The following is a 22,111-nucleotide window of genomic DNA, read 5'->3' as shown; positions in this document are numbered from 1 at the left end:
CTCGGTTTTGACGTCGGGATCATGAGGTTTGAAGGTGGTCGATTTTGCTAGGATTTTCTCGACGAGTTTTCGAGGGATTTGAAGCTCCAAAGAGGTATAACCTTCTTCCTCTCGTAAATTGTGGCATTTTGGTGAAAATTTTGTGGAAAATGGTGCAAAAATGAGCGAGAAAAAGGCAATTGCAGGTCTGCCTAGAATCCGATGTCAGCGACACTGTTCTGGGGTCTGGAGGTTGAAGGTGATGCGCGTGAGGCCATGCCCTCCCCGGCACGTGAGCCACAGAAAAATTATTTTAAAAATATCACGATGTTCGTGAGGTTGTGTATGGCACGTTGGTATATTCAAATACCAAAATTGAGCTTTGTATGAGAAGTTATTAGCTAGTTTTACCTATGTGCTTTAAAATAACATTTTTATAGTTAATTCGCATATAGGTGAGACTTATCCCGATGACGAGCGTATCCAAGGGTGACTCGGGGGCTACGACCCTTCGACTTATCAGTGAGTGGGCTTTTGGTTTTCAGTATATATTATATACTTGATATTTTCCCAGAAATATGTGTTTAAATAATAATATGCCATAAATGCCATGCATATAAGTTTATAATTCATACATGATTTGGTATGTAATGCTTTACATATATAAATGTGGTGATGTGGACGCTCAGGTAAGCTCATGTAAGTTGTGTTTGGTTATGTGAATCATCGATGATGCAATATGTGATTGAATAATGTTGAGCTCATAAAACTGCACTTAGGGTGATTGTGATTTAGTCATAGATATGGCACATGGCTATTTATTACGTCACCTCTTGCACCATATGCTTATATTGGATCCAATTTAGGTGCACAGTCTTGTCGTACAGACCTTATTTATGGTTCCGACTCGTAGGTGACTAGCAATTTATCGCCTAGCTATTAGGTGAGAGTAGTATTGAGCATGATTGTATTACACCCATTATTGTCGTACAGACATTTTTGTTTGGTTCCAACTCTTGTGCAGTATATTGCCATATAGGTCATAGTAGTGACTCCGGCTAGAGTGACTTTTGAGCTATGAATTCAGCCATACAGACTACCATAGGGGTTCCGGCTCACATGTTATATTTCTATGAAATTATTCTTACTTGAATTACTTACTCTATTATATCTTGGCATGACATACATTTGAAAATGATTATGTGAAGCATGAATGGAATTGATATGATTTCATATATATATTTATGTATATGCTTATATCTTGATTCTGGGAAAAATTATACATGTTTTACAGCGAGGGGTTAGATATGTTGTTAAATGAAATGGTTTTGTAAAACATTTGTTTTTGCCCACTCACGTTTTCTGTTTTGCGCCCCTCCGGGTTTTAAGTAAGCTTGTTGTTGGTGGTTTGAGAGCGTCGGTAGTTCTAACCTATCTAAATAATAGTAGGACATTCCTGGTACTGTATAACTGGTACTTGTCCTACTGGACTGCACCTAGACTTATTATGCTCTGATTAGGAGTGTTTACTTTTGTAACTAACTCCTATCACTTCCTGTTTAGTAGTACACTCTAGTAATTTGGTTTTTAATTATTTGTATATTTCTTATCTCTATTGCTTCCGCACTATGCACATGGCTACGTCACTCTCACGTGATGACCAGCATGTTTTGATCTCGGTCGGGGTGTGTCAATTATAATTTTTAAAATAAATTCCTGTTTGTAATCATTTGATCAAATTTTAAAGGTCCAAATTGTTTGATGAGGAGGATTTGGAAGAAGGGATCCGGAGAGGATCCCTTTCTTTGGTTAGAATCCTTTAGCTGTTTACCCAAGGACTATTCCAACATAGGCTAAAGCTTATCACATCACAACATATCAATCACACCACCAGGACTCCAATCCAATTACTTCACGCAATGGTATGCTACTACAATCTACACGTCCACATGCTAAGAATCCCAAACTAATTTGAACTGTAATGCTTACTTTTGTATTAGAGGTATAATTTGCATTCTATTTATCTTGCGTACAAAAATGTTAAGGATAATTTGATACACTATTAAGAGATAATTATCATGCCTAATAAAATTACAATATTACCACTCAATCATAACTACAAAATTATCTTAAAAGCTCTCACATCCAATAATCTAGAATTATTCTCATTCAATGGCCTCATTGCTAAGAAGTTAATCATAAACAATGTTATCTTAAAAAATGACCTCGTTGCTCGATCCGATAGTGTAATATTTGGTCCAAACCGAACCATATGATCTATACCATATCATTAACAGAAAACATGTCACAATTGTCCAAGGAGTCGAAGACTATGCTGATAAATACCTTATCTTATAAGCTGACTACATTGGTTGAGGCATTGGATGAGGCAGCCCAACGCCCAAGCGTGCTTTAATCGCCCATGGAAGAAGCGTATTTGACCAATATAAGCCTATCCGAAACTTGTCTAATGTCTCCATAATTATTTTCATTAGCGTATGGCATATTTAGAGTTCAACGTATACGTATCTGGTTGATGTTTCCACTTTGTGCTATGAGGTTGAAAGAAATTTGCAGTCATTGGATGAACATTGGAAGCTTCGACGTGGAAACTTCAAAGTGAAGAAGATTCTGGTATGAAATTTAGCATATGACATGATTATGTCATGGAGACATCAGCAAATAACTCATCGCTTCTAAGAGGGCTGCAATGATCAGCTTGTCGCCTACTGTTAAGTGCCGCCTCACAGACCAGTGAACTATTTTCTTGGTTTACATATCTGTCCTAGCTTAACCAGAGAATCAGCTAGCCGCCCTCGGCTTATTTGAGGTTTAAAGTGTGGCACTTCAGATGATGATTTTCACCCGTGGCTCAAAACGACTTCATTTTAGACAACGATTAACATAGTAGCATAGATATTATAACACATGGTTCTATATCCGAAAGTCATTTCCAACTACGCTCTAAGAGCAACTCCACCTCTGAGTGTGATAATTGCCCAGGCTATTGGCAATTGACAATTATTGCCTTAGTAAACATGAATAGTCCGAGTCCATCTCCACCCTTAACTAAATTGGCTGGGCAATTGACATTAATTTTTTTTTATATTAAAAAATAACATTATGCTTAATTTCGATCAGGACTTTTAACTAATCTCGTCAAGCCAAGTGTTATTATTCGAAATTACAATTCTGTCCCGATCACGTCATGGTTGTGCCACGTGGACAACAAAGTCTTTTAGGGATTTTTTTTTGAATTTTTATAATCAGGATTAAAAAGGACCGGTGGATTTGGGAAATCCAACAGCCCAGATTCGTATACAGTGTAGAGCGGGCCCCGCCACCTAGATTTTGTCAAACGATTCGCACTCAAGCGCCCATCGCAAAAAAATTTATAACGTGGGTGGCTGATGTCAGACAGCCTCAAACAAGGCCTCAAGCCATTCTCACCCGACTACTTGGTTTCTGAGAGATGAGCCCACCCAATCGGTGGGGCAATGGGCATGGGCTGAAGCAAATTTTGAAGAAATTGAAGGATTCAATCGCTCAATAAGTGGGCAATTTGTAGAAATGGAGTTGGTCATCTAAAGAAGATTCTGCCATTTCTATTTCTTTCGAGCTACACGCTAGAAAACCAAACATGCTATGTGCACGAGGCATTACCAGAAAGCATATAATGTGAGCTATCTCCGGCACAGGAGGTACAAAATTATATAGAATCCTAGTCATGATTATGAAAATTCTCACTACACCATAGCTATTGCTGCCATTGTTACTGAAACTAGAGTTGTTTTGATCTCCCCGGCCATAATGCCTTCTTATTCGAGTGACACTTCTTGTTTATCTTAGTTCCGTTTACTCCATTTCACGCAATAATGAGAATCAAACAAATTATGAGCCAAATGAGGAAGGAAGATCAACTTAGTATCACCACAATACAAATGCTAAGAACTAACACAGAATTAAAAATATTTACATACGAAGGATCGTAGTCTTAAGTCTTACCTAGGAAAACAACTTTCACTCTTACGGTCTTAGCAACCTCCGATAAGCAATTATATCAGTAGAGCGAGTAGCTTCCCCGTTGGTATGTTGGAAATTGACCCGCCAGTCACATTTGAACTCTAATCAGCAACCAAAGTCAGTAACTTCAGCGAAATTCATGGGGGAGGACAACAATATGTATGGGAAGATTATTGCAACTCTAACATCATTTTTTGTTAATTTCAGACTATCTAAAATCATATCTAACACTCTAATGAAGTGGGTGCGTAGGGCATCGAGAAGCTGGTGGTGGTTGAATTAAAACTGTTCACGATTTGCAGTGCCTAAATTTGGAGACCAGAAATGTGCACCGCAACTTTTCCCTTCGAGGGCAACGTATGATGATTCTTTGGGCTTAATAACTACTTCAAGTGCTAATTGGTTGCGGAGTCTTGAGTGCACTGATCAACAGAGTGCAATTCACAATTATTACTGACAGGAGGGAATCACCCAACAGTTTGACTAAACATCAATCTTTACAATTAATTACGTGGTATTATGTGAACAATGAAACATCCATAATCATAATCAGGTATGTTAACAGGTCGTGTTTGTCGTATTCAGATCGTGTCGTATCAAATTCGTTATCTTAATCGGTTCTTAACAGGTGACCCATTAACGACTAGGTTCATTAATGGACGTTTCATGCCAGGTTAACGGATCATGCAAGAAATTATCATGCTTAATGTCTAGAGTTAGCAAATAATATCTTATCAGGCTTTTAATGGATGACTCGATAACGAACCGACTCATTAATATGTTCTTGACGGTTGACTCGTTAACGACCTGACTCATTAACATGTTAACCCGAAACCTGTTATTTCGTGTTAAGTTAATGAGTCGTGCAAGAAATTATCATGAGCGGTAGGTCTCGGGTTCGAGACTTGGGAGCAGCCTCTCCATAAATGGGGGTAAGGCTAGCCGACATTCACCTCTCCCAGACCCTGCGTAAAGCGGGAGCCTTGTGCACTGGGTACGACCTAAACATACACAGTAGTGATATGATATCCCCAAAAGGAGAAGACCAAAATCCAAAAGAGTCATCAGCAATGGAATAGACTTACCTACACTTGATATGTTATTATAGCATATATACAAATTAATAACAGATTGTCATTGTAAGTGCTTTTTGAGATACGGTTACAACATCGTGCCCACTAAAGATAAATTTATAGGAAAACTAATGAAAAGGGTTTGAAAACTTTGAGTTTTAATGATAAGGACAAAATAAAGGGTAAAGTGAATAGTACCAGGATTGACTTTTTTTAGTGTAAAAATATGATTTTTCGTTAAAGTGAACAGTACCAGGTGCTTTTCGTTAAAGTTCCCTAAATTTATTCGTTTGTAAGTGCACTTAGACTATGAAAAGAAAAACTCTTAGTCGTCTCTTATCGGACGTTTTATTGTGTCTATATGTCTCGGAGTGACTTGAGACACATCACATGATGTGAGATTTTTACCAAGTAAAAAGGACCGCGTCACAAGGGACCTTGAATGGTCGGACTCCATCTAACAGTAAATGGGATCCACACCCTTTAAATCCAACAGGGTCACAAAGACTCACAACCACAAAGTCAAAGACCCACCCACCTACAGAAGCTTCTTTGCAATTACAGTTTTCAATGATCGCTATTTTAACTCGACTTAACTAACCTTGTGAAAGGAACGGATACTGTGATTTTTGACAGGAAAGATTTTCTATCAAGGACGAGGTGAAGAATCTGCATATAGATGGTTTAATCCAATTAGACGTACTTTTCAAATAAAATAAAATAAAAAATTAGTCATAAGCAATAGTTCTTTAAAATTTTCACATTTTCGTTTTCTCCTTATCCATTTTTTTTCATGCAAAAACAGAGTGCAAGAATAACTTCCTTTCAATTCAACTCTCTTTTTTTTTTTTTTTTTTTTTTTTTTTCCGAATGAGACTAGTCCTCTCTGAGATAAACTAATCCAATGAAAATGACATTCACAGCAAGCGAACTCCCACCATTACGGAAGGCAGAAATGAAATGGTCAAGACAGCCTTTAACTAGAATAAATGACATTGTTTCAACTTTCTTATACATGTCACAATCTCTCATAAATCCAAAACCAAAATATTAATCTGGAGCAGGATAAAAGTAAAAACACATTGTATATATTCACTGTGACAAGAACTGAATCAAAATAACCCAATAATTTAACCTTTTCATAATAATTTAATCTTTTTAACTTACTCCAATGAATCTATGATCAATCAACAACCAAAAATCCATGCTTTTGTATCAACTTCCTATGCTCTCCGATTCTTTTCTTGGAAGGATTGGGATGCTTTGCTCGTTGTAGAAGAAATTTTCTGGATCGACGGCGGTCTTCACCTTCACCAGCCTATCGAAATTGTCATTGAAATACTTCACTCCATAAACCTTTCCTTCTTCATAAGTAGGAGCCCCAGTTGAAGTAGCACCAATGTCAAGGTCTCTATAGTTCAGAAAAGCACTTCTTGGATTCTTTGACACAAATGGGGTCATGTAACTGAAAAGCCTCTTGCTTTGTGTGGTGTAGTTCTTCTCCAAGTCTTCCCCTGCATCCTCCCAGTTCACCGAGTACTGAATTTTGTACAAGTTTCCGGCACGGTGGGGAAAAGGCGTCTCGGATGGTGCAATCCGGCTCATTTCCCCACCATACGGATTGAAAACAAGTCCTGTTTTCCCTAGCTCGATCATTTTTTTCCATAGCCACTCCAACCCGTCCTTTGAAATCGGGGTTTGGACATAATCAGACTTCCTCTTCAAGAAATTTGCATCGTTTGGCATTCTGTCAAGCAACGCCTTGGGAGAGGTTCCAATGTCGAAATTCGCCCACCAGAGGACGGATTCAATCCAGCTCATCTCAGTACAATTCTCCTTCTTCAACCCCAATTCAGGAAACTCCTCACCCAACAATTTCACAAGCTGATCAGCATTGCCTAAAAACTCGGCCAAAACTGAGGCTCTAATAGTCTTTTCCCCCTTCTTCACTTTAGAACTCACAGGCTGCAACAACAGCCTCAAAAACAGCCCATCATCCGTCGTCGGCGCCACCTCCTGCCACCGAGAAACGAGGGCGGTTGCATTCTGCTCCAACGTTTTCTCAACCCGAAAAATTGTAACAACTTCCGGGACAGAAACCAATTTCAACTTGTACGAAATAATGACACCAAAGCTTCCTCCACCTCCTCCTTTAATAGCCCAAAACAAGTCCTCCCCCATCGATTTTCGGTCGAGAAGTTCGCCTTTGGCATTGACAATCTGAGCATCAAGGACATTATCAACAGCAAGACCATACTTCCTCAACAAGTTACCATATCCGCCACCACTTATGTGCCCACCAACACCAACCAGTTGGCAAATCCCCGCCGGAAAGGCATGGACTTTACTCTGCTCCCAAATCCTATAGTACAACTCTCCGAGCGTAGTGCCGGACTGAGCCCAAACGGAGTTGTCCTTAATGTCCACCTTGATCGACCTGAGATTAAACATGTCAAGAACAATAAATTTCTGGCTAGACCAGTAAGAAATGCCCTCATAATCGTGCCCGCCGCTTCGGATTTTGAGCTGTAAACCGGCGAGCTTGGCGCAGAGGACGGAGGCCTGGACATGGGATTCAGTTAAGGGTGTGACAATGAGGAGTGGTTTTGGGGTGGAGGTTTTGTTGAACCTGGAGTTTCTGATGTAGGCTTGTAAAACTGGTGTATATGAAGGGTTGTTTCGGGCATAGACTATGTTGGATAATTGGGATGTGTTGGCTGAGTTTGTTTTGGTTTTTAGGCATTGGAGGAAGCTGTCATAGACAGAATCCGAAGCTGCCCATGAAGCAGAAGCTTGAAGAAAGACAAGCGAAATAAGAAGTTTAAGAATCCTCGGCATTGCGTCTCTCATCGGTTTTGTTAAATTTGTTGGATGTTTGTAAGGGTTTTGGTCCTCTTTTATATGGACAGAGAGGCACCAGCGCCCCCGTGTGGGAATAGTATTTGCACTCGTTTATTCTTATTTCCGCGCACTATTTTTTTCTTTGAAGAAAAATCACTTCTTTTTTGTAATTGAAATTGTAATTCTCATTTTGTTGGTCACTTATTATGACTAATAATTCATGGTCTTTTTTGGAGAGATTTTTTTTTAAGTATCGGGTATTCAAGCAATATTTTAATGTTATAATATTAAGTGTTGGAAAGAATATTTTTTTCGTGTTCCTCTTATTTTATGGCATGTGGAGTCCTCGCTTGAATACTGGACACTTAGATAAACTAATTCTTTGTTATTGGATTCGAGATTAAAATATTAAAAGTGTATTTCGTTTTATTTCGTTAGGCGGCGATTTTTAGAACAGGGACCACATCCAACGAGTAATGTCTCGTTTAGTGAGTGATGTGACACCGCTTGTGAGTGATAATTTTAATGTGATCTCGCTTGCAAGAAATGAGTTTGGTGTGACTTCGGTTGTTAGCGATGACTTGATGTGGTCTCACTTGTGTAGCGGTGACATTACGTGTATCCCTTACATTTATCGCAAAGGAAATCAAGTGGCAGAGTGATTGGGCAAATTGTCATCCTCTCTTCCATGCATGTTCGTTTTCTCATCGTGAAGGAAATCAGGTGACAAATTGTTTGGAAAACTATGGTGTTGATCATGTTGGCATTCATTGGTGGGATTCTTGTCTGACGTGTGTAGTTGCATCTTTTGCTCATAATTTTTCAGGGTTTCCAAATTTTCATTTCTCTTAGAAGTTCTCTTAATTAATTTTTTGTTTCTAATAATTCTCTTCTTCTTGTTAGGGTTTGGCTTTATGTACCCTTTAACTTATTGTATCTTTACTTTTTCTTTAATATATTTTCACAATAATATCTTTTCCCATGATAGCAATGCTGACATTATTGTTCTAATTAAAAAAAAAAAAAAACATTACGTGTATCCGGTGTGGGTCTGTTGCGTCTGCTGTCTTTGTGGCATGTTTGACTTGCCAATGTTTGTGCTAGTTGTATGCATTTGTGGTAGCCAATTAAGGGATTATTATTATTGTTTGCTTGCGCAAATTACCTTTATATTAAAATTTGATTACTAAATATTGTAACCATTTGACAACCCTTCATAAAAAAAATTTATAGAAAATTTTCTTTCATGGTGTGACTGCTGAGTAGAAAATTCAATGGAAACTTTTAGGAAAGTAATCTGGTTTGCCGTACCAATCATTCATACAGATCTCAGGTATCATACTTTTCCTAAAACTCGGTGCCGGTGGGATTAATCATGAATGTCATATTTTTGTGGGAAAACGATCTTCGTAGGAATTTTTTTTGTTTCGTGATCGTGATCGTTTATAATAAATCGTGTGGTCAGAAATTATTTAAAATTTTAAAAATAAAAATAAATATAAATAGTATCTAATGAAAACTGACCGCACGATATACAATAAACAGTTACAATCATGGAATCCCTCAGATCTCAAGATTCCTTTTCCATTTTTGTGTGGTTCAAGCACACTGAAATTGGGTCCATTTTGACTTTTACATGGTTTATAATTTGACTTAATATTATTGACTTTTATTTTGTTTTAAATTGAAGGTTTTAATGGGAAAAATCAAACTAAAATCAAATTGAAGATTCCTAGTCCTACAAAATACACATAATTCACAGAAAAAAATCGTACCTTCCTGTTAAATCGGTGAAATTGTTTTAAGGAACTTTTAGAAAGAAAAATAATTATCAAGATATTATGCCCATTTTTAAGAAAGTCAGAGTTTTGGACCTTTCTCAAAGACAAAAACAAACCCATGATTTGTTAGAAAAAAATAAAAATACTAAACCCAAGATTTAGAAAAGGGCTATGTCGGAGTAGCTGTTCAGGCTTTAGTTATTGTTTTACAAACAGGGAGATACGAATCAACGATAATAGTTTTAGAATCATAGAGATTGTTTTCAGGGGAAAATGAAATATCTGACATACAAGTAAAAATAATTATTACAAGACAGATAAGTTGTATTAGATGATAGAGTTTAACCCTAAATGTAAAATATTTTTTTCAATTGCATAAAATTGGTTATTGGTTAGGTCATATTATTTGCCCATTTGGCCTGCAATTATTGCATAATATTATATCCCGTGAAACTTTATGAATTAAACATTTGTAAGAGAATGGACCTTTTCTCGAATCTCGACCTATTGTTTAAATACTACATAAGAAGATATATAGACAGCATGTAATGACAATTATCGCAGGTTATTTTATCACTTACAAAACTATTAAAACCTTGGAGCATACCAAAGTGGATATGTTAGTAAATATGTCAGTTATTCTGGGTATAATTAACAAATTTTTATAACTCAACTTTTAGAAGGAAAGAAAAATGTTCCAACTTTGGACCATACGCATTTATGTCAAACAAGTTCACCTATATTAAAAAATTCCTCGTTTTGATTTTTCCAACTGAGAATGCTTTGTCTTGATAACGAAATGCATGCATATCCCTATGTAGTTGTTCAGTTGTAGGTACAGGTAACATGCGCTTATTATGGTCGGTATGCATCTAGATGACTGTAACATTAATCATCGATTACGTATGTCATTAAAACGACTTAGTATTACAATTTAATGATATTTTTTTTCATTTGTAAGTGAGATGTTTTAGATTTGAATCTTGTGAATGACCTCAACACCAACGTAATTTCATCACTCTTTAATGTAAATATATTGTGTTATTAAAAAATAATACCTTAAGCTAAACAGTTGACCTGCTAAAATAATTTAGTATCGAACTCGTCATCCACATGAGTTGACATAAGACTAAATAGAGAAAATTACCATTAGACTATAATGCCAAAATGACATGAGATTGAATTCATATTAGATGTACGCAGTTTGTTTGTTTTTTATTTTTTATTTTTTATTTTTTTTGTTTTTCTTAAAAAAGAGGACAACTGGTAGCAAGCCACGATTATCCACTCCTTTCGGGGGCCGAGAAGACTCACAGAGACATTTCAACCTTCCCTGGCCACCAGTCTGGCTTCTACACCTGCATCAAGTTTCAAACCCGAGACCTCCACTTTTTAGTCTTAAGGAAGCCTCGTAATCCGCCTTTTACTACTGGGCCATCAGCTCGTGGTTATTAAATGTAAGCAGTTTCAATAGACCTAAACAATGATAAAATTTAGGCCTGATTTGGTACTGAGATGATTCTGAAAAAAAGGGGTATAAAAAAAGATGGGAGCTTTTTTGTGTTTGGTAAACATTCAGCTTCAGTTTTTTTTCACAGTTTTGGGTGAAAAAAGCTAAAAACACAAAGCTGCAAAACCCAGCTTTGAAAAACTGGCTTTTTTTCACATCTGTTTTACATAAAAGTTTACCAAACAATATAATACTGCTTTTTTTTTTCAAAAGCACTTTTACAAAAAAGTTTACCAAACACTCTGCTGTTTTATTTCACAGTTACTTATTCTCACAACATAGCAGAATCAGCTTTTTTTCAAAGCACATCGATACCAAACCAGCCTTTAAAAATATTGATCTAGCTAAGAACACTTGTACTCATGCAATCTTTTATTAAAAAGCACATCAAATTTTTTTAAAATAAAATGGATGATTAACGCGGAACTTCCAGAACATAGTTCAAAATTTCTACATTGTACAAGGAAATTTTTTTAACTTTATTATACTTGCCGCCTCTAATTTATAATTGTTCTTAACTACAATCCAGAAACCTATTAATCGTTTTGTAGCAAACCTTTTAAAAGATAAATGCTAAAGAAAATAGTCTGTCGTGTTGAGATTCTGAGTGCAGTTTTTGGAGATAAGCATTGCAGCATTATTTAGCACTAGCTAGGTCAATGATCATACATAGTGTCGATTCAGTGGGCGAAGGGGATGGAGCCTAACCTAAGTTTTGGACATTTCAAATCAAGGGACCACTGCTTTAATAAAAAGGATTGACTTAACAAAGTCATATAAACTTTGTCTTCCCACTACACATTCTCTTCTGAATATTTAGAAATATTAATGACATACTTTTTCAATTCTCTCCAACCACAGAATCAGCGAATATGCCTCAGATTTTTTGGAAACACACGTATCTAGATTAATGACATACTTTTTCAATTCTCTCCGACCACAGAATCAGTGAATATGCCTCAGATTTTGTTGGTTTAGATTAATGACATACTTTTCCAATCCTAATGAATGTATCTTGTCCCTGTGGACCTTGATTTTCAACTTGAACAACTTCACATTGTTCTTCCTATCCCCCAATGAATGTGCATCCTATGCAAACAAGGTCCAAGAATGATATCAGGAAGGCTTTCTTAGCTAGTGTTGGTTCCTCTCAATCACCTACCTTAGAACCAAAAACATTCAAAGCTGCATCAAAAGTACCAAAATGACAGGATGTAGTGAAGGAAGAAATTGATGCCTTGTACTCTAAGAATAGGTGGTCTCTAGTTCCTCTTCCACATGATAAGAACCTAGTTGGGTGAAAATATGTTTACAGAGTTAAGAAGAATGCAGATGGATTTGTGGCAAGGTACAAAGCGAGGTTTGTAGCAAAGGGTTATAGCCAAGAAGAGGGTGTAGACTATGAGGAAATCTTTAGTCATATGGTTAGGCCAACAACCATTAGACTAATCTTTGCTTTAGCTGCCCAATCAAAGTGGCCACTCAAGTAATTGGATGTAAAAAATCCATTTTTACATGGCATTCTTTTAGGAAGAAGTATATATAGAGCAACCTCTAGGTTTTCAAAGTTCACAATTTGTAGGCTTCAAAAGTCATTATATGGACTTAAGCAAGCTCCAAGAGTCTAGAATGAGAGGTTCACTAGCTATTTACCAGCATTGGGGTCCAAACATTCTCAAGTTGATCTATATTTGTCTGTCCAGCATGCACTCTTCAAAAGGCATTGTTGTACCGCTTCTTTATGTTGATGATGTGATTCTAACTGGTAGTTCTTCTTAGTTAATATCACATGTGATTATAGAGCTTACTACAAAATTTGAAGTGAACGACTTGGGCACACTGCACTATTTTCTTGGCTTACGGATCAGTAATACACCAGAAGGGTTGTTTGTGTCACAATCAAAGTATGTGAATGAGTTGATTGACACAGTTGACTTGCAGGATTGTAAACCATGTGCTACTCCATGTCTACCATATAACAGGTTACTTAAAGATGGTGGTAAACCATGTCATAGCCTTGTTCAATATGGAAGTGTAGTTGGAGCACTTTCATTAGACTAATCATTGCTTTAGCTACTCAATTCAAGTGGCCACTCAGGTAAGTGGATGTTTTACATGGCATTCTTCATGAAGAAGTATATATGGAGAAGCCTCTAGATTTTCAAAGTTCACAAAATCCATCCAATTATGTCTGTGGGCTTCAAAAGTCAATATATGGACTCAAGCAAGCTCCAAGAATCTTGAATAAGAGGTTCACTAGCTTTTTACCAGAATTGGGGTTCAAAGCTTCTCAAGCTGATCCATCTTTGTCTGTCCAGCATGCACTATTCAAAATGCATTGGTGTGCTGCTTCTTTATGTTGATGATGTGATTCTAACTGGTAGGTCTTTTCAGTTAATATCACATGTGATTATAGAGCTTACTATGAAATTTGAAATGAACGACTTGGTGCGATGGCAAGTGCCTTCGCCCATGAGCGGTAGGTCTCGGGTTCGAGACTTGAGAGCAGCCTCTCCATAAAATGGGGGTAAGGCTAGCCGACATTCACCTCTCCCAGACCCTGTGTAAAGCGGGAGCCTTGTGCACTGGGTACAACCTTTTACATATTAGTAATACACCAAAAGGGTTGTTTATGTCATAATCAAAGTATGTGAATGAGTTAATTGTCAGAGTCGACTTGCATGATTGTAAACCATGCGTTACTCCATGTCTATCATATAATGGGTCACTATGAATCAAGCTTGACATAGCCTTTTCTATGAATCAAGCTTGTTAATTCATGCATAACCCTATGGAATCTCATGTCATTGCAGTAAAGAGGATTCTCAAATACCTCAAGGGCACTTCCATGTATAGTATTCATTTTAAACCACGTCCTGTGCATTTACAATCATATAGTGATATAGATTGGGCTGGTGACCCCAAACGACCGAAGATCAACCTCAGAGGTTGTGCTATTTCTTGGTTCGAATCCTACTTCATGGGCATTAAAGAAGCAGCACGTTGTTTCACGATCTTCAACAGAGGCTAAATATAGGGTCCTTGCAATCACAGCTGCAGAAATTGCTTGGATTAGGCAGTTGTTCTATAACCCTTATGTTTCTCTTTTTCTACAACCAATGATCCACTGTGATAAAGTCTCAGCTATTGTTTTATCCATTAATCATATGTTTTTCATGATAAGTCCAAACACATTGAGATAAATTATCACTTTGTCAGAGAAAGAGTCACTAGAGGAGACCTCCATGTGCAACATGTTTCTTCTGATATACTTAATAGGGGACTGTCTGCACCCTTGTTTCAACAACACTATGGCAATCTCATGCTCAATTCCCTCAAGCATGACGACAAAGCTAAGGATCGAAGTCAAGATATATCAAGGGTCTAGCTATTGCCACTTGTCAATAGATAAAGTAGGTAGTTATAAGGATTGTTACAAAGTTGTTATAAGTTTTTAAAAGTGGTTAAGGAAGTTAGGAGAGAATATTATCCATAGACTTAGCTTCTATTACAAGTTGTGTAAGAAAGCAATATATATAGCTGATGTGTAAGATTACTTCATCATCAAGAAATACATTTTATTCTTCCAAACTCTCGAGCTCTCCTTTCTCTGCAATCTCTACAAATTTGTCTTCAATTTCTCCAAGCTTTTCTTCAATCTTCGCATCTAACACACCAAACCATAGAAAAATAATTAAACATGGCAAGTTTGGTATACATTGTAAGTTCATTCTTTAACATGATAACATCTTTTGCAGTTTGTTAGTTGTCTAATTTGGTATAGAGAGCCTTGTTTACAAGTACTTCTTACTTTGATTCCAGTTCGTCACTTCTTTAAACCCTTTTAGGTGCAAAGCTGCAATGTAAGTCCGTTTCCACTAAGAATTTGAATTTGAACTTTCTAGGAAAGTTTGTGTTTCCACTTGCAATAAGAATTTCCTTTTATATGTCATTTTTCTTTGTGAGAAAAAAAAAAGTTTAGGAAGGAGGGGAGGCTACCTCACATCTTAGGTCATGGCATATTATAAGCCTTTTTGAGAATTTACAGATGAGATCTTAGCCATTTTTTTGTTTTTACAGATTGCGCATCAAGAGGTATTGCCGGCAGCGAGACTTGAACTTAGTCCTTTGGCCTAGCGAATAGAATGATCCTTATCTACTCAATCAACCCTTGTTGGCTTATATGCCATATTTTCATGTTCAATTAATGATTTGCCTGCAATTAACACTATGATTTAGCTATATTTCTCTTCATTGTGAAGAAGTCTAAGGTTTGAATTCCATGAATGATGAATGTCATACCAAATTATTTTGGTTGGCGCCTTGGTGTAATATAGATATTTTACTGATCCTATTGTTTCATTTGTTAATCAAAATTTTCAAATAACTTAACTTGGATATTTAATTAGGGTTCAATGGCGGAGCTAGAAAATTTTCATTAGGTGGGCTATCATAAAGATTACATGTAAAATTTTATTTTCTACCGAAAGCTACCTGGACTACAGCCCAGGTAGCCTTTAATGTGGCTCCACCGGTGTTAGGGTTTGTAATTCTTTTTATTATCTGGATTTGATAGAATCATAACCTTTATATACATAGAGAATCCCTCGGAAAAATGAACCAAACTTCCCGGAAAACCTATAATGTGAGGAAATTCAGTGGCATCTGCAAAGGGCGAAAATTCAGTGCAATGTGAGGAACTAGCGTTGGATTTCAAGCTGAGCAACTAGCTAGCTATGTGACGGAAATTCCATTCGTCTTTATTTTCACTGGGATGGTTTTTCTCTCGGCTTTTCTTATTATATAATATAACACAACTATTTCGATATATAACAGGCATAAGGTTATTATTTATGTCTAATACAGGCAGATGAACAAGCCGGGCCACTTGTATCGTTCGACTGTCTCACAAAACAGAATCATATGTATTGGATTAAACACAGGGTAAACTTTTTTCTTTCTTTCTATTTCTCTCATTTTGGAGGAAATTAGAATGGATAAGCTTCTTGAGCAATCCATTTTCTATTTTCAAGTTCGACACAATTGTTCTTTATTTCTTCCTTCAACATGTTATGCATTTAATATAGAAACAAGACAATGGCTGAGAGTGAAAAATTAGAGGAGTACATCAAATATGAGCATTTGTGTTGGGCTTGAAGCCTAGTAGACTGATAGGGCTCTGGCCCAAATTGAACGCAACCCAATCTTTGTAGAAAAGTTTACTGCGCACTAATATTGTCTTAAATCTTAATGCCATCCACAATATCTTTATCAGAAATAAATACTCATTTCTTGATCTTTACAACTTCACAATCCAATCGATAAGTAATATATATATATATATATATATATATATATATATATATAGAGAGAGAGAGAGAGAGAGAGAGAGAGAGAGATAGAGAGAGAGAGTATAAACAAAGCAGCCATTACTCAGCCATTTTACCCTCCCAAGCTGTAAGAGATGGAATACTTTGTTCATAAGTAAAAAAGTTTCCTGGATCTACTGCAGTCTTCACTTGTACCAATCTGTCAAAATTCCCATTGAAGTATTTTCTCCCCCAAACCCTAGCTTCTGAGTAGCTTGCATTGCCCTTTCCATTTGTACCCAAGTCAACATCTCTATAATTCAGATATGAACACCTTGGTGACTTTGAGACATAAGGAGTCATAAACTCATAAAGCCTTCTTATCAGATCAATATTTCTATCTGCAGCCTCCACACCCTCTTCTTTCCAATTCACCGAGTACTGGATTTTGTACACATTTCCTGCTCTATGTGGAAACGGGGTTTCGAGCTCTGAAATTTCGCTCATTTTTCCTCCATAGGGATTGAATGTTAGCACTGGCTTTTTCAGTTCCATCATTTTGTTCCAAAGTCCTTCAAGACCTGCCTTCGACATTGGCTCTTGGACATAATCAGATTTCTTCTTCAGAAACTTATTTGATTTTTCTTGTCTTTCAAGCAACACATCAGCGGGAGTTCCAATTGCGTAATTAGACCAATACAAAACCGATTCGATCCAGCTCATTTCGGTATAATCCTCATCCTTCAAACCCAATTGGGGTAAGCTCTCATCCATCAAAGCATGAAGCCTTTCTGCATTTCCTAGAAACAATGCCACAAATTTGGCTTTCACTGTCTGATGTACCTTCTTATTCACTGGCATCACAACCACCCTAATGAAAAGGTCTTCATGAATTCTATCAGCAACATATTGCCACCGATGAACAATGTCGGTGGCGCCTTGTTCTAAAGTCCTCTCGACTCTAAAAACAGTAACAATTTCCGGGACGGAAACCAATTTGATTTTCCAAGAAACAATCACACCAAAGCTAGCTCCGCCTCCACCTCTAATAGCCCAAAAAAGGTCTTCTCCCATTGACTGTCTATCTAAAATTCTTCCATTAACATCAACAATTAAAGCATCAATTATATTATCAACAGAAAGGCCATACTTTCTCATCATATTACCATATCCGCCTCCACTCAAGTGCCCTCCAACCCCAACAGTTGGGCAAACACCAGCTGGGAAGCCATGGATCTTGCTCTGTTCTGCAACTCTGTAATAAACTTCACCGAGTGTCGCACCAGACTCAACCCAAGCACTCTCATCTTCTATGTCGATACTTATAGATCGAAGACTAAACATGTCGATGATGATGAACGGAAGTTCAGACACATAAGAGAGGCCATCATAGTCGTGACCCCCACTGCGGATTCTCACTTGCAGGGCATGGATTTTGGAGCAAAAGATTGAAGCTTGGATGTGGGAAAAGTTCGTCGGGGCGACTATGAATAAGGGTTTTGGGGTTTGGGGGTTTGTGAAGCGAAGGTTTCTGATGTAAGAACATAAGATGGATGTGTATGAAGGGTTGGTGGGGAAATACGTAACTGCAGAGATTGGTGGGGAGGAATCTTGGGAAAATTTGGAAAGGCATTGGAGGAAGGTGTCTTGGGTTGGATTTGGATCTGAAGCTGCCATTGAAACGTGGAGAAGAAGGAAGAACCCAAGTGGTAAAACTGCAGAAGTGGCTGGAGTTTCCATGAAATCTGAATTGGGGTTTGTCAGATTGAATACCATGTGTGTACTTAACAACTAAGAAATAATAAAAGGGAAGTAGGTAGGAAGTTTCTGCTTGAAAAGGTGGGTGATCGATAATTGAAGAGAGAGATATTGCAGAGGCACGCAAGATTCTAAGAATGACTTGTATGCCACGGACGCCACATGACCGACATGTATTAGTTTTTTTTTTTTCTTCACATTTTCTTGTATTATTAGCACGAGATATTATTATAATACAAATTGACCGTGCAAGCAAATTCTTTCATCCGTCTATTGCTCCATGTCACCCAAACAACGGAGATGCATGCTTTCGGGTCCCACACGGGCTCATTTTGGTGAACTCAAATGCACAGGTCTCTTGCTTGTATCTATTACTGCTTCCCATCATCTTATAATCGAAGATATATACAAAAAAGGATAATACTTAGATTCTCACTCGTAAGAACTTTATGTACTCATTTTCTAATTTGGCTCAATAAAAAACATCACGTGTTCCTAGTTTTTCAAAGTGCAAGAAAAATTAATAATATATCTATTATTTTTTAAAATAATAAAATATGTGAAAATATTTATTAGAAAAAATTGAAAAGTTGGTACTCACTATTATCCTACAAAAAGACCCTTGCATTTGGATCTCGAATTGCCCCACTTTGGTAAGCCCAATATAAATACCCTTGTTTGTATTTTCGGCCGACGGGTGATGTCGAGCGGATTGAAGAATTTCTTCCACCTATTAACAAAAGGAAAAATAATTACTAAAGTAAATCACGATTTAATTACGAAATATTGAGTAATCCTGCACTTATCATCTATTTATATCATCTATCTAACAGAGGTAGGAAAAGAAAAGAGAAGAATAGTTATATGGATTGGGGTTTCATAACAAGAAATATATGGTTGTGATTGTTTATTAGTTAGTTTTCATTTCTGAGTTCTTGTAGATGGTGTTTCTGTTAAGCTACTTTTTATATTAGCTTCTGGTGTGATCCTCCTTTAAAGTCGCTGAATATAATGATCTTTTATTGTTTAGCCCCTATTTCTCCAAAAAGAATTGTTGTAAAACTGTAAAAAAACTTCTTTGTACTTTATTTGTTGTGACTTCGTTAGTACAGTTTATCTGGATCGGTAATTATATTGGCTAATAGTGATGGTCTTGCTTGTGTTGAAGTTACTCTACCAAATTAGAATGAAAACTAGAGAAGTAAGAGAAGAAAGAAAGAAAACAAGAGAAGAAAAAAAAGAATGATTATATAATTCATGGAAGCTTGAGCTTTCTCTATGTTGTAGTTTCTCTAATCTCAACAAAATCTTCATCTTTTATTTTTGTATCTGCAAAATACCAAAAAAAAGCTCCCTCTGCTTCTCCTTCATAGTTCCATAGATTTATTAGTTGGAATACTTTGTTCATTTCTGAAAAAATTCTCAGGATCCACTGCTGTCTTAATACGCACTAATCTTTCAAAATTACCCTTGAAGTACTTAGTTCCATACACTTTTGCTTCAGTGTATCCACCTTTTAAATTCGTACCAACGTCAAGGTCACGATAGTTGTAAAAAGCCTCCCTTGGATTCTTGGACACATGAGGAGTCATTGCTTCAAAAAGTTTTTTCATCAAACGCAAGTACTTTTTGGTGGCCTCAACCCCTTCCTCCTTCCAGTTAACTGAATACTGAATCTTGAATAGGTTGCCTGCTCTATGAGGAAATGGAGTAGCTGTCTCGGGAATCTCACTCATTTTTCCTCCATAAGGATTCCACAGCATCATAACTTCTCCAATCTCAATCATCACCTTCCACAAGGCTTCCAAATCCGTCTTTGAAATTGGTTCTTTCACGTAATCAGATTTGCGCTTCAAGAACACTTTTCCTGAGCTGGGGACCCTGTTGAGCAGAACATCTGGAGGAGTAGTTCCATTTCTGTAGTCAGCCCAAAACAAAACCGATTGAATCCAACTCATCTCTATGCAATCTTTTTTCTCCAAACCCAACTGAGGAAAGCTTTGGTTCATCAGCTTCAAAAGTCTATCGGAGTTCCCCAAAAACAAGGAAACAAAAGAAACCTCAATTGTTCGATTGACTGGTTTAGGAACGGCTCTTATGAAGAGATCATTATCTAGCTTATCAGCAATTTGTTGCCATTTCACAAGAATGTCTGTTGCACCTTCTGCTAATGTTTTTTTGACATCAAACACCGTTACCAGGGCCGGAACCCGGACCAGCTTGATTTTCCAAGCAAGAATGACCCCAAAACTTGATCCACCACCTCCTCTAATGGCCCAAAATAGATCTTCCCGCATTGATTTTCTATCAAGAATTGTACCATTTACATTTACTATTTTTGCATCAACAATGTTATCAGAGGAAAGCCCATATTTTCTCATCATGTTACCATAGCCACCTCCTGTGAAATGCCCACCAGCACCAATTGTAGGACAGACCCCAGCAGGGAAGGCATGGTACTTGCTTTTCTTAAAAATTGCATAGAAAATTTCACCAAGTATAGCCCCAGATTGAACCCATGCACTTTCATCTGCCAAATCAACGTAGATGGACCGGAGATTAAACATGTCGAGAAGGATGAAATCTTTTGCGTCTCTGGATACATAGGAGACGCCTTCATAATCATGTCCGCCACTTCTAATTCTAATTTCCAAGCCAAGGGTTTTGGCACATGTGACTGTGGCTTGAACATGGGATTCGTGCTTGGCTGCAATAATTACCATCGGTTTCGGGATTGTGGGAGTCATAAATCTGAGATTTCTCACATATGACTGCAGAATAGAAGAAAAAGAGGCACTTTTGGGGGTGAAAAGTGCCTCAGAGATTGGATTTGAGGAATGAGAATGATTTGAAAGGCATTGGAGAAAATTGTATTCAACTGAGGATGAATTGGTACATGACACTGAAATCAAACTAAAGATTGGAAATGCTGCACATAATAGTATTGCATTTTCTAAGGCCTTCATCTTTTTGTGAGTTTTTATGTTTCCGATTCTCTAAAGCGAAGAGGGCCCTTAAAGAGGAGGAAGCAATGACAATGGTAATTATGGAATTGAAGTTAGTTTAATAATGGTTGATTTTTGCGAATTGTGTTTGCCAAATAGAACCCAAGTGGATATGTTGACATTAATTGTAGGAAAGAAATCTTTGTGTAATGGTCAATATGTACGGTTCGTAACTTTTAGTGAAAAGCAAAATCATGATTACTGAACATGTGGCAATCGAATTTGAAAGTACCATAATGGTACACATGTACACGTTTGTTAATATCAGATCCTACGATTGAAACAGATTTGCAATCCTAGCTATTCGCAGTAACGAAATATAAAATTAACTAGCAATGCACAATTAATATACAACAATGAAGGATTTAACGAGATAAAACCTAGGAAAAATTCTTGGGGAACATTGCCTTGCAGAAAACAATCTACTATAAGTCAAACAAATACAAAAGGGACTTCACAAAAACTCAATCATACTAGACACATATACTAGAAGGTAGCTTCGCCCTTCACGCCCTTGCTAATTGAGTACTCGGCAAATTTTCTTTCTCTGTATGAAAGTGGCAGGACAAGGTCGCGGTCGTTGATCAGTCCAACACAAACTTTGCTCAATACCTCTTCTCAACACATATGAGATCCGCAATCATGCAATATGAATGATATGAATATGATTTAACACAATGAATCAATTACAAGAATCACAAAGAACATTCTCATATTGATATGCTCTATGTTTCCAGTGAAACATGCGGCAACCCTAATGCACATATATATAATAAACCTTGTTTACACCTAGCTGCGGCTAATGCACACATATATAATAAACCTTGTTTAC

At 37.1% G+C, this 22,111-nt stretch overlaps 3 protein-coding genes across 3 annotated transcripts; all 3 read right to left on the bottom strand.

The window, feature by feature from the left end:
- Positions 1–6,050: 6,050 nt before the first annotated feature.
- On the bottom strand, positions 6,051–8,072 carry LOC114824986 (berberine bridge enzyme-like 21). Its single transcript, XM_029103025.2, has one exon. It carries the CDS (start codon positions 7,923–7,925, stop codon positions 6,291–6,293), a length of 1,635 nt encoding a protein of 544 aa, XP_028958858.1. The 5' UTR covers positions 7,926–8,072; the 3' UTR covers positions 6,051–6,290.
- An 8,341-nt stretch (positions 8,073–16,413) lies between these two features.
- On the bottom strand, positions 16,414–18,454 carry LOC114824985 (berberine bridge enzyme-like 8). The gene has a single exon (XM_029103024.2). The coding sequence runs from the start codon at positions 18,290–18,292 to the stop codon at positions 16,637–16,639; it is 1,656 nt and encodes a 551-aa protein (XP_028958857.1). The 5' UTR covers positions 18,293–18,454; the 3' UTR covers positions 16,414–16,636.
- A 1,051-nt stretch (positions 18,455–19,505) lies between these two features.
- On the bottom strand, positions 19,506–21,313 carry LOC114824984 (berberine bridge enzyme-like 14). The gene has a single exon (XM_029103023.2). The coding sequence runs from the start codon at positions 21,238–21,240 to the stop codon at positions 19,642–19,644; it is 1,599 nt and encodes a 532-aa protein (XP_028958856.1). The 5' UTR covers positions 21,241–21,313; the 3' UTR covers positions 19,506–19,641.
- Between the last annotated feature and the right edge of the window lie 798 nt (positions 21,314–22,111).

Source organism: Malus domestica, chromosome 05 (assembly GCF_042453785.1).
Source record: "Malus domestica chromosome 05, GDT2T_hap1".
Classification (NCBI taxonomy): domain Eukaryota; kingdom Viridiplantae; phylum Streptophyta; class Magnoliopsida; order Rosales; family Rosaceae; genus Malus; species Malus domestica.
The sequence above is the reverse complement of the archived record's forward strand: the minus strand, read 5'-3'. Positions and strand labels throughout refer to the sequence as shown.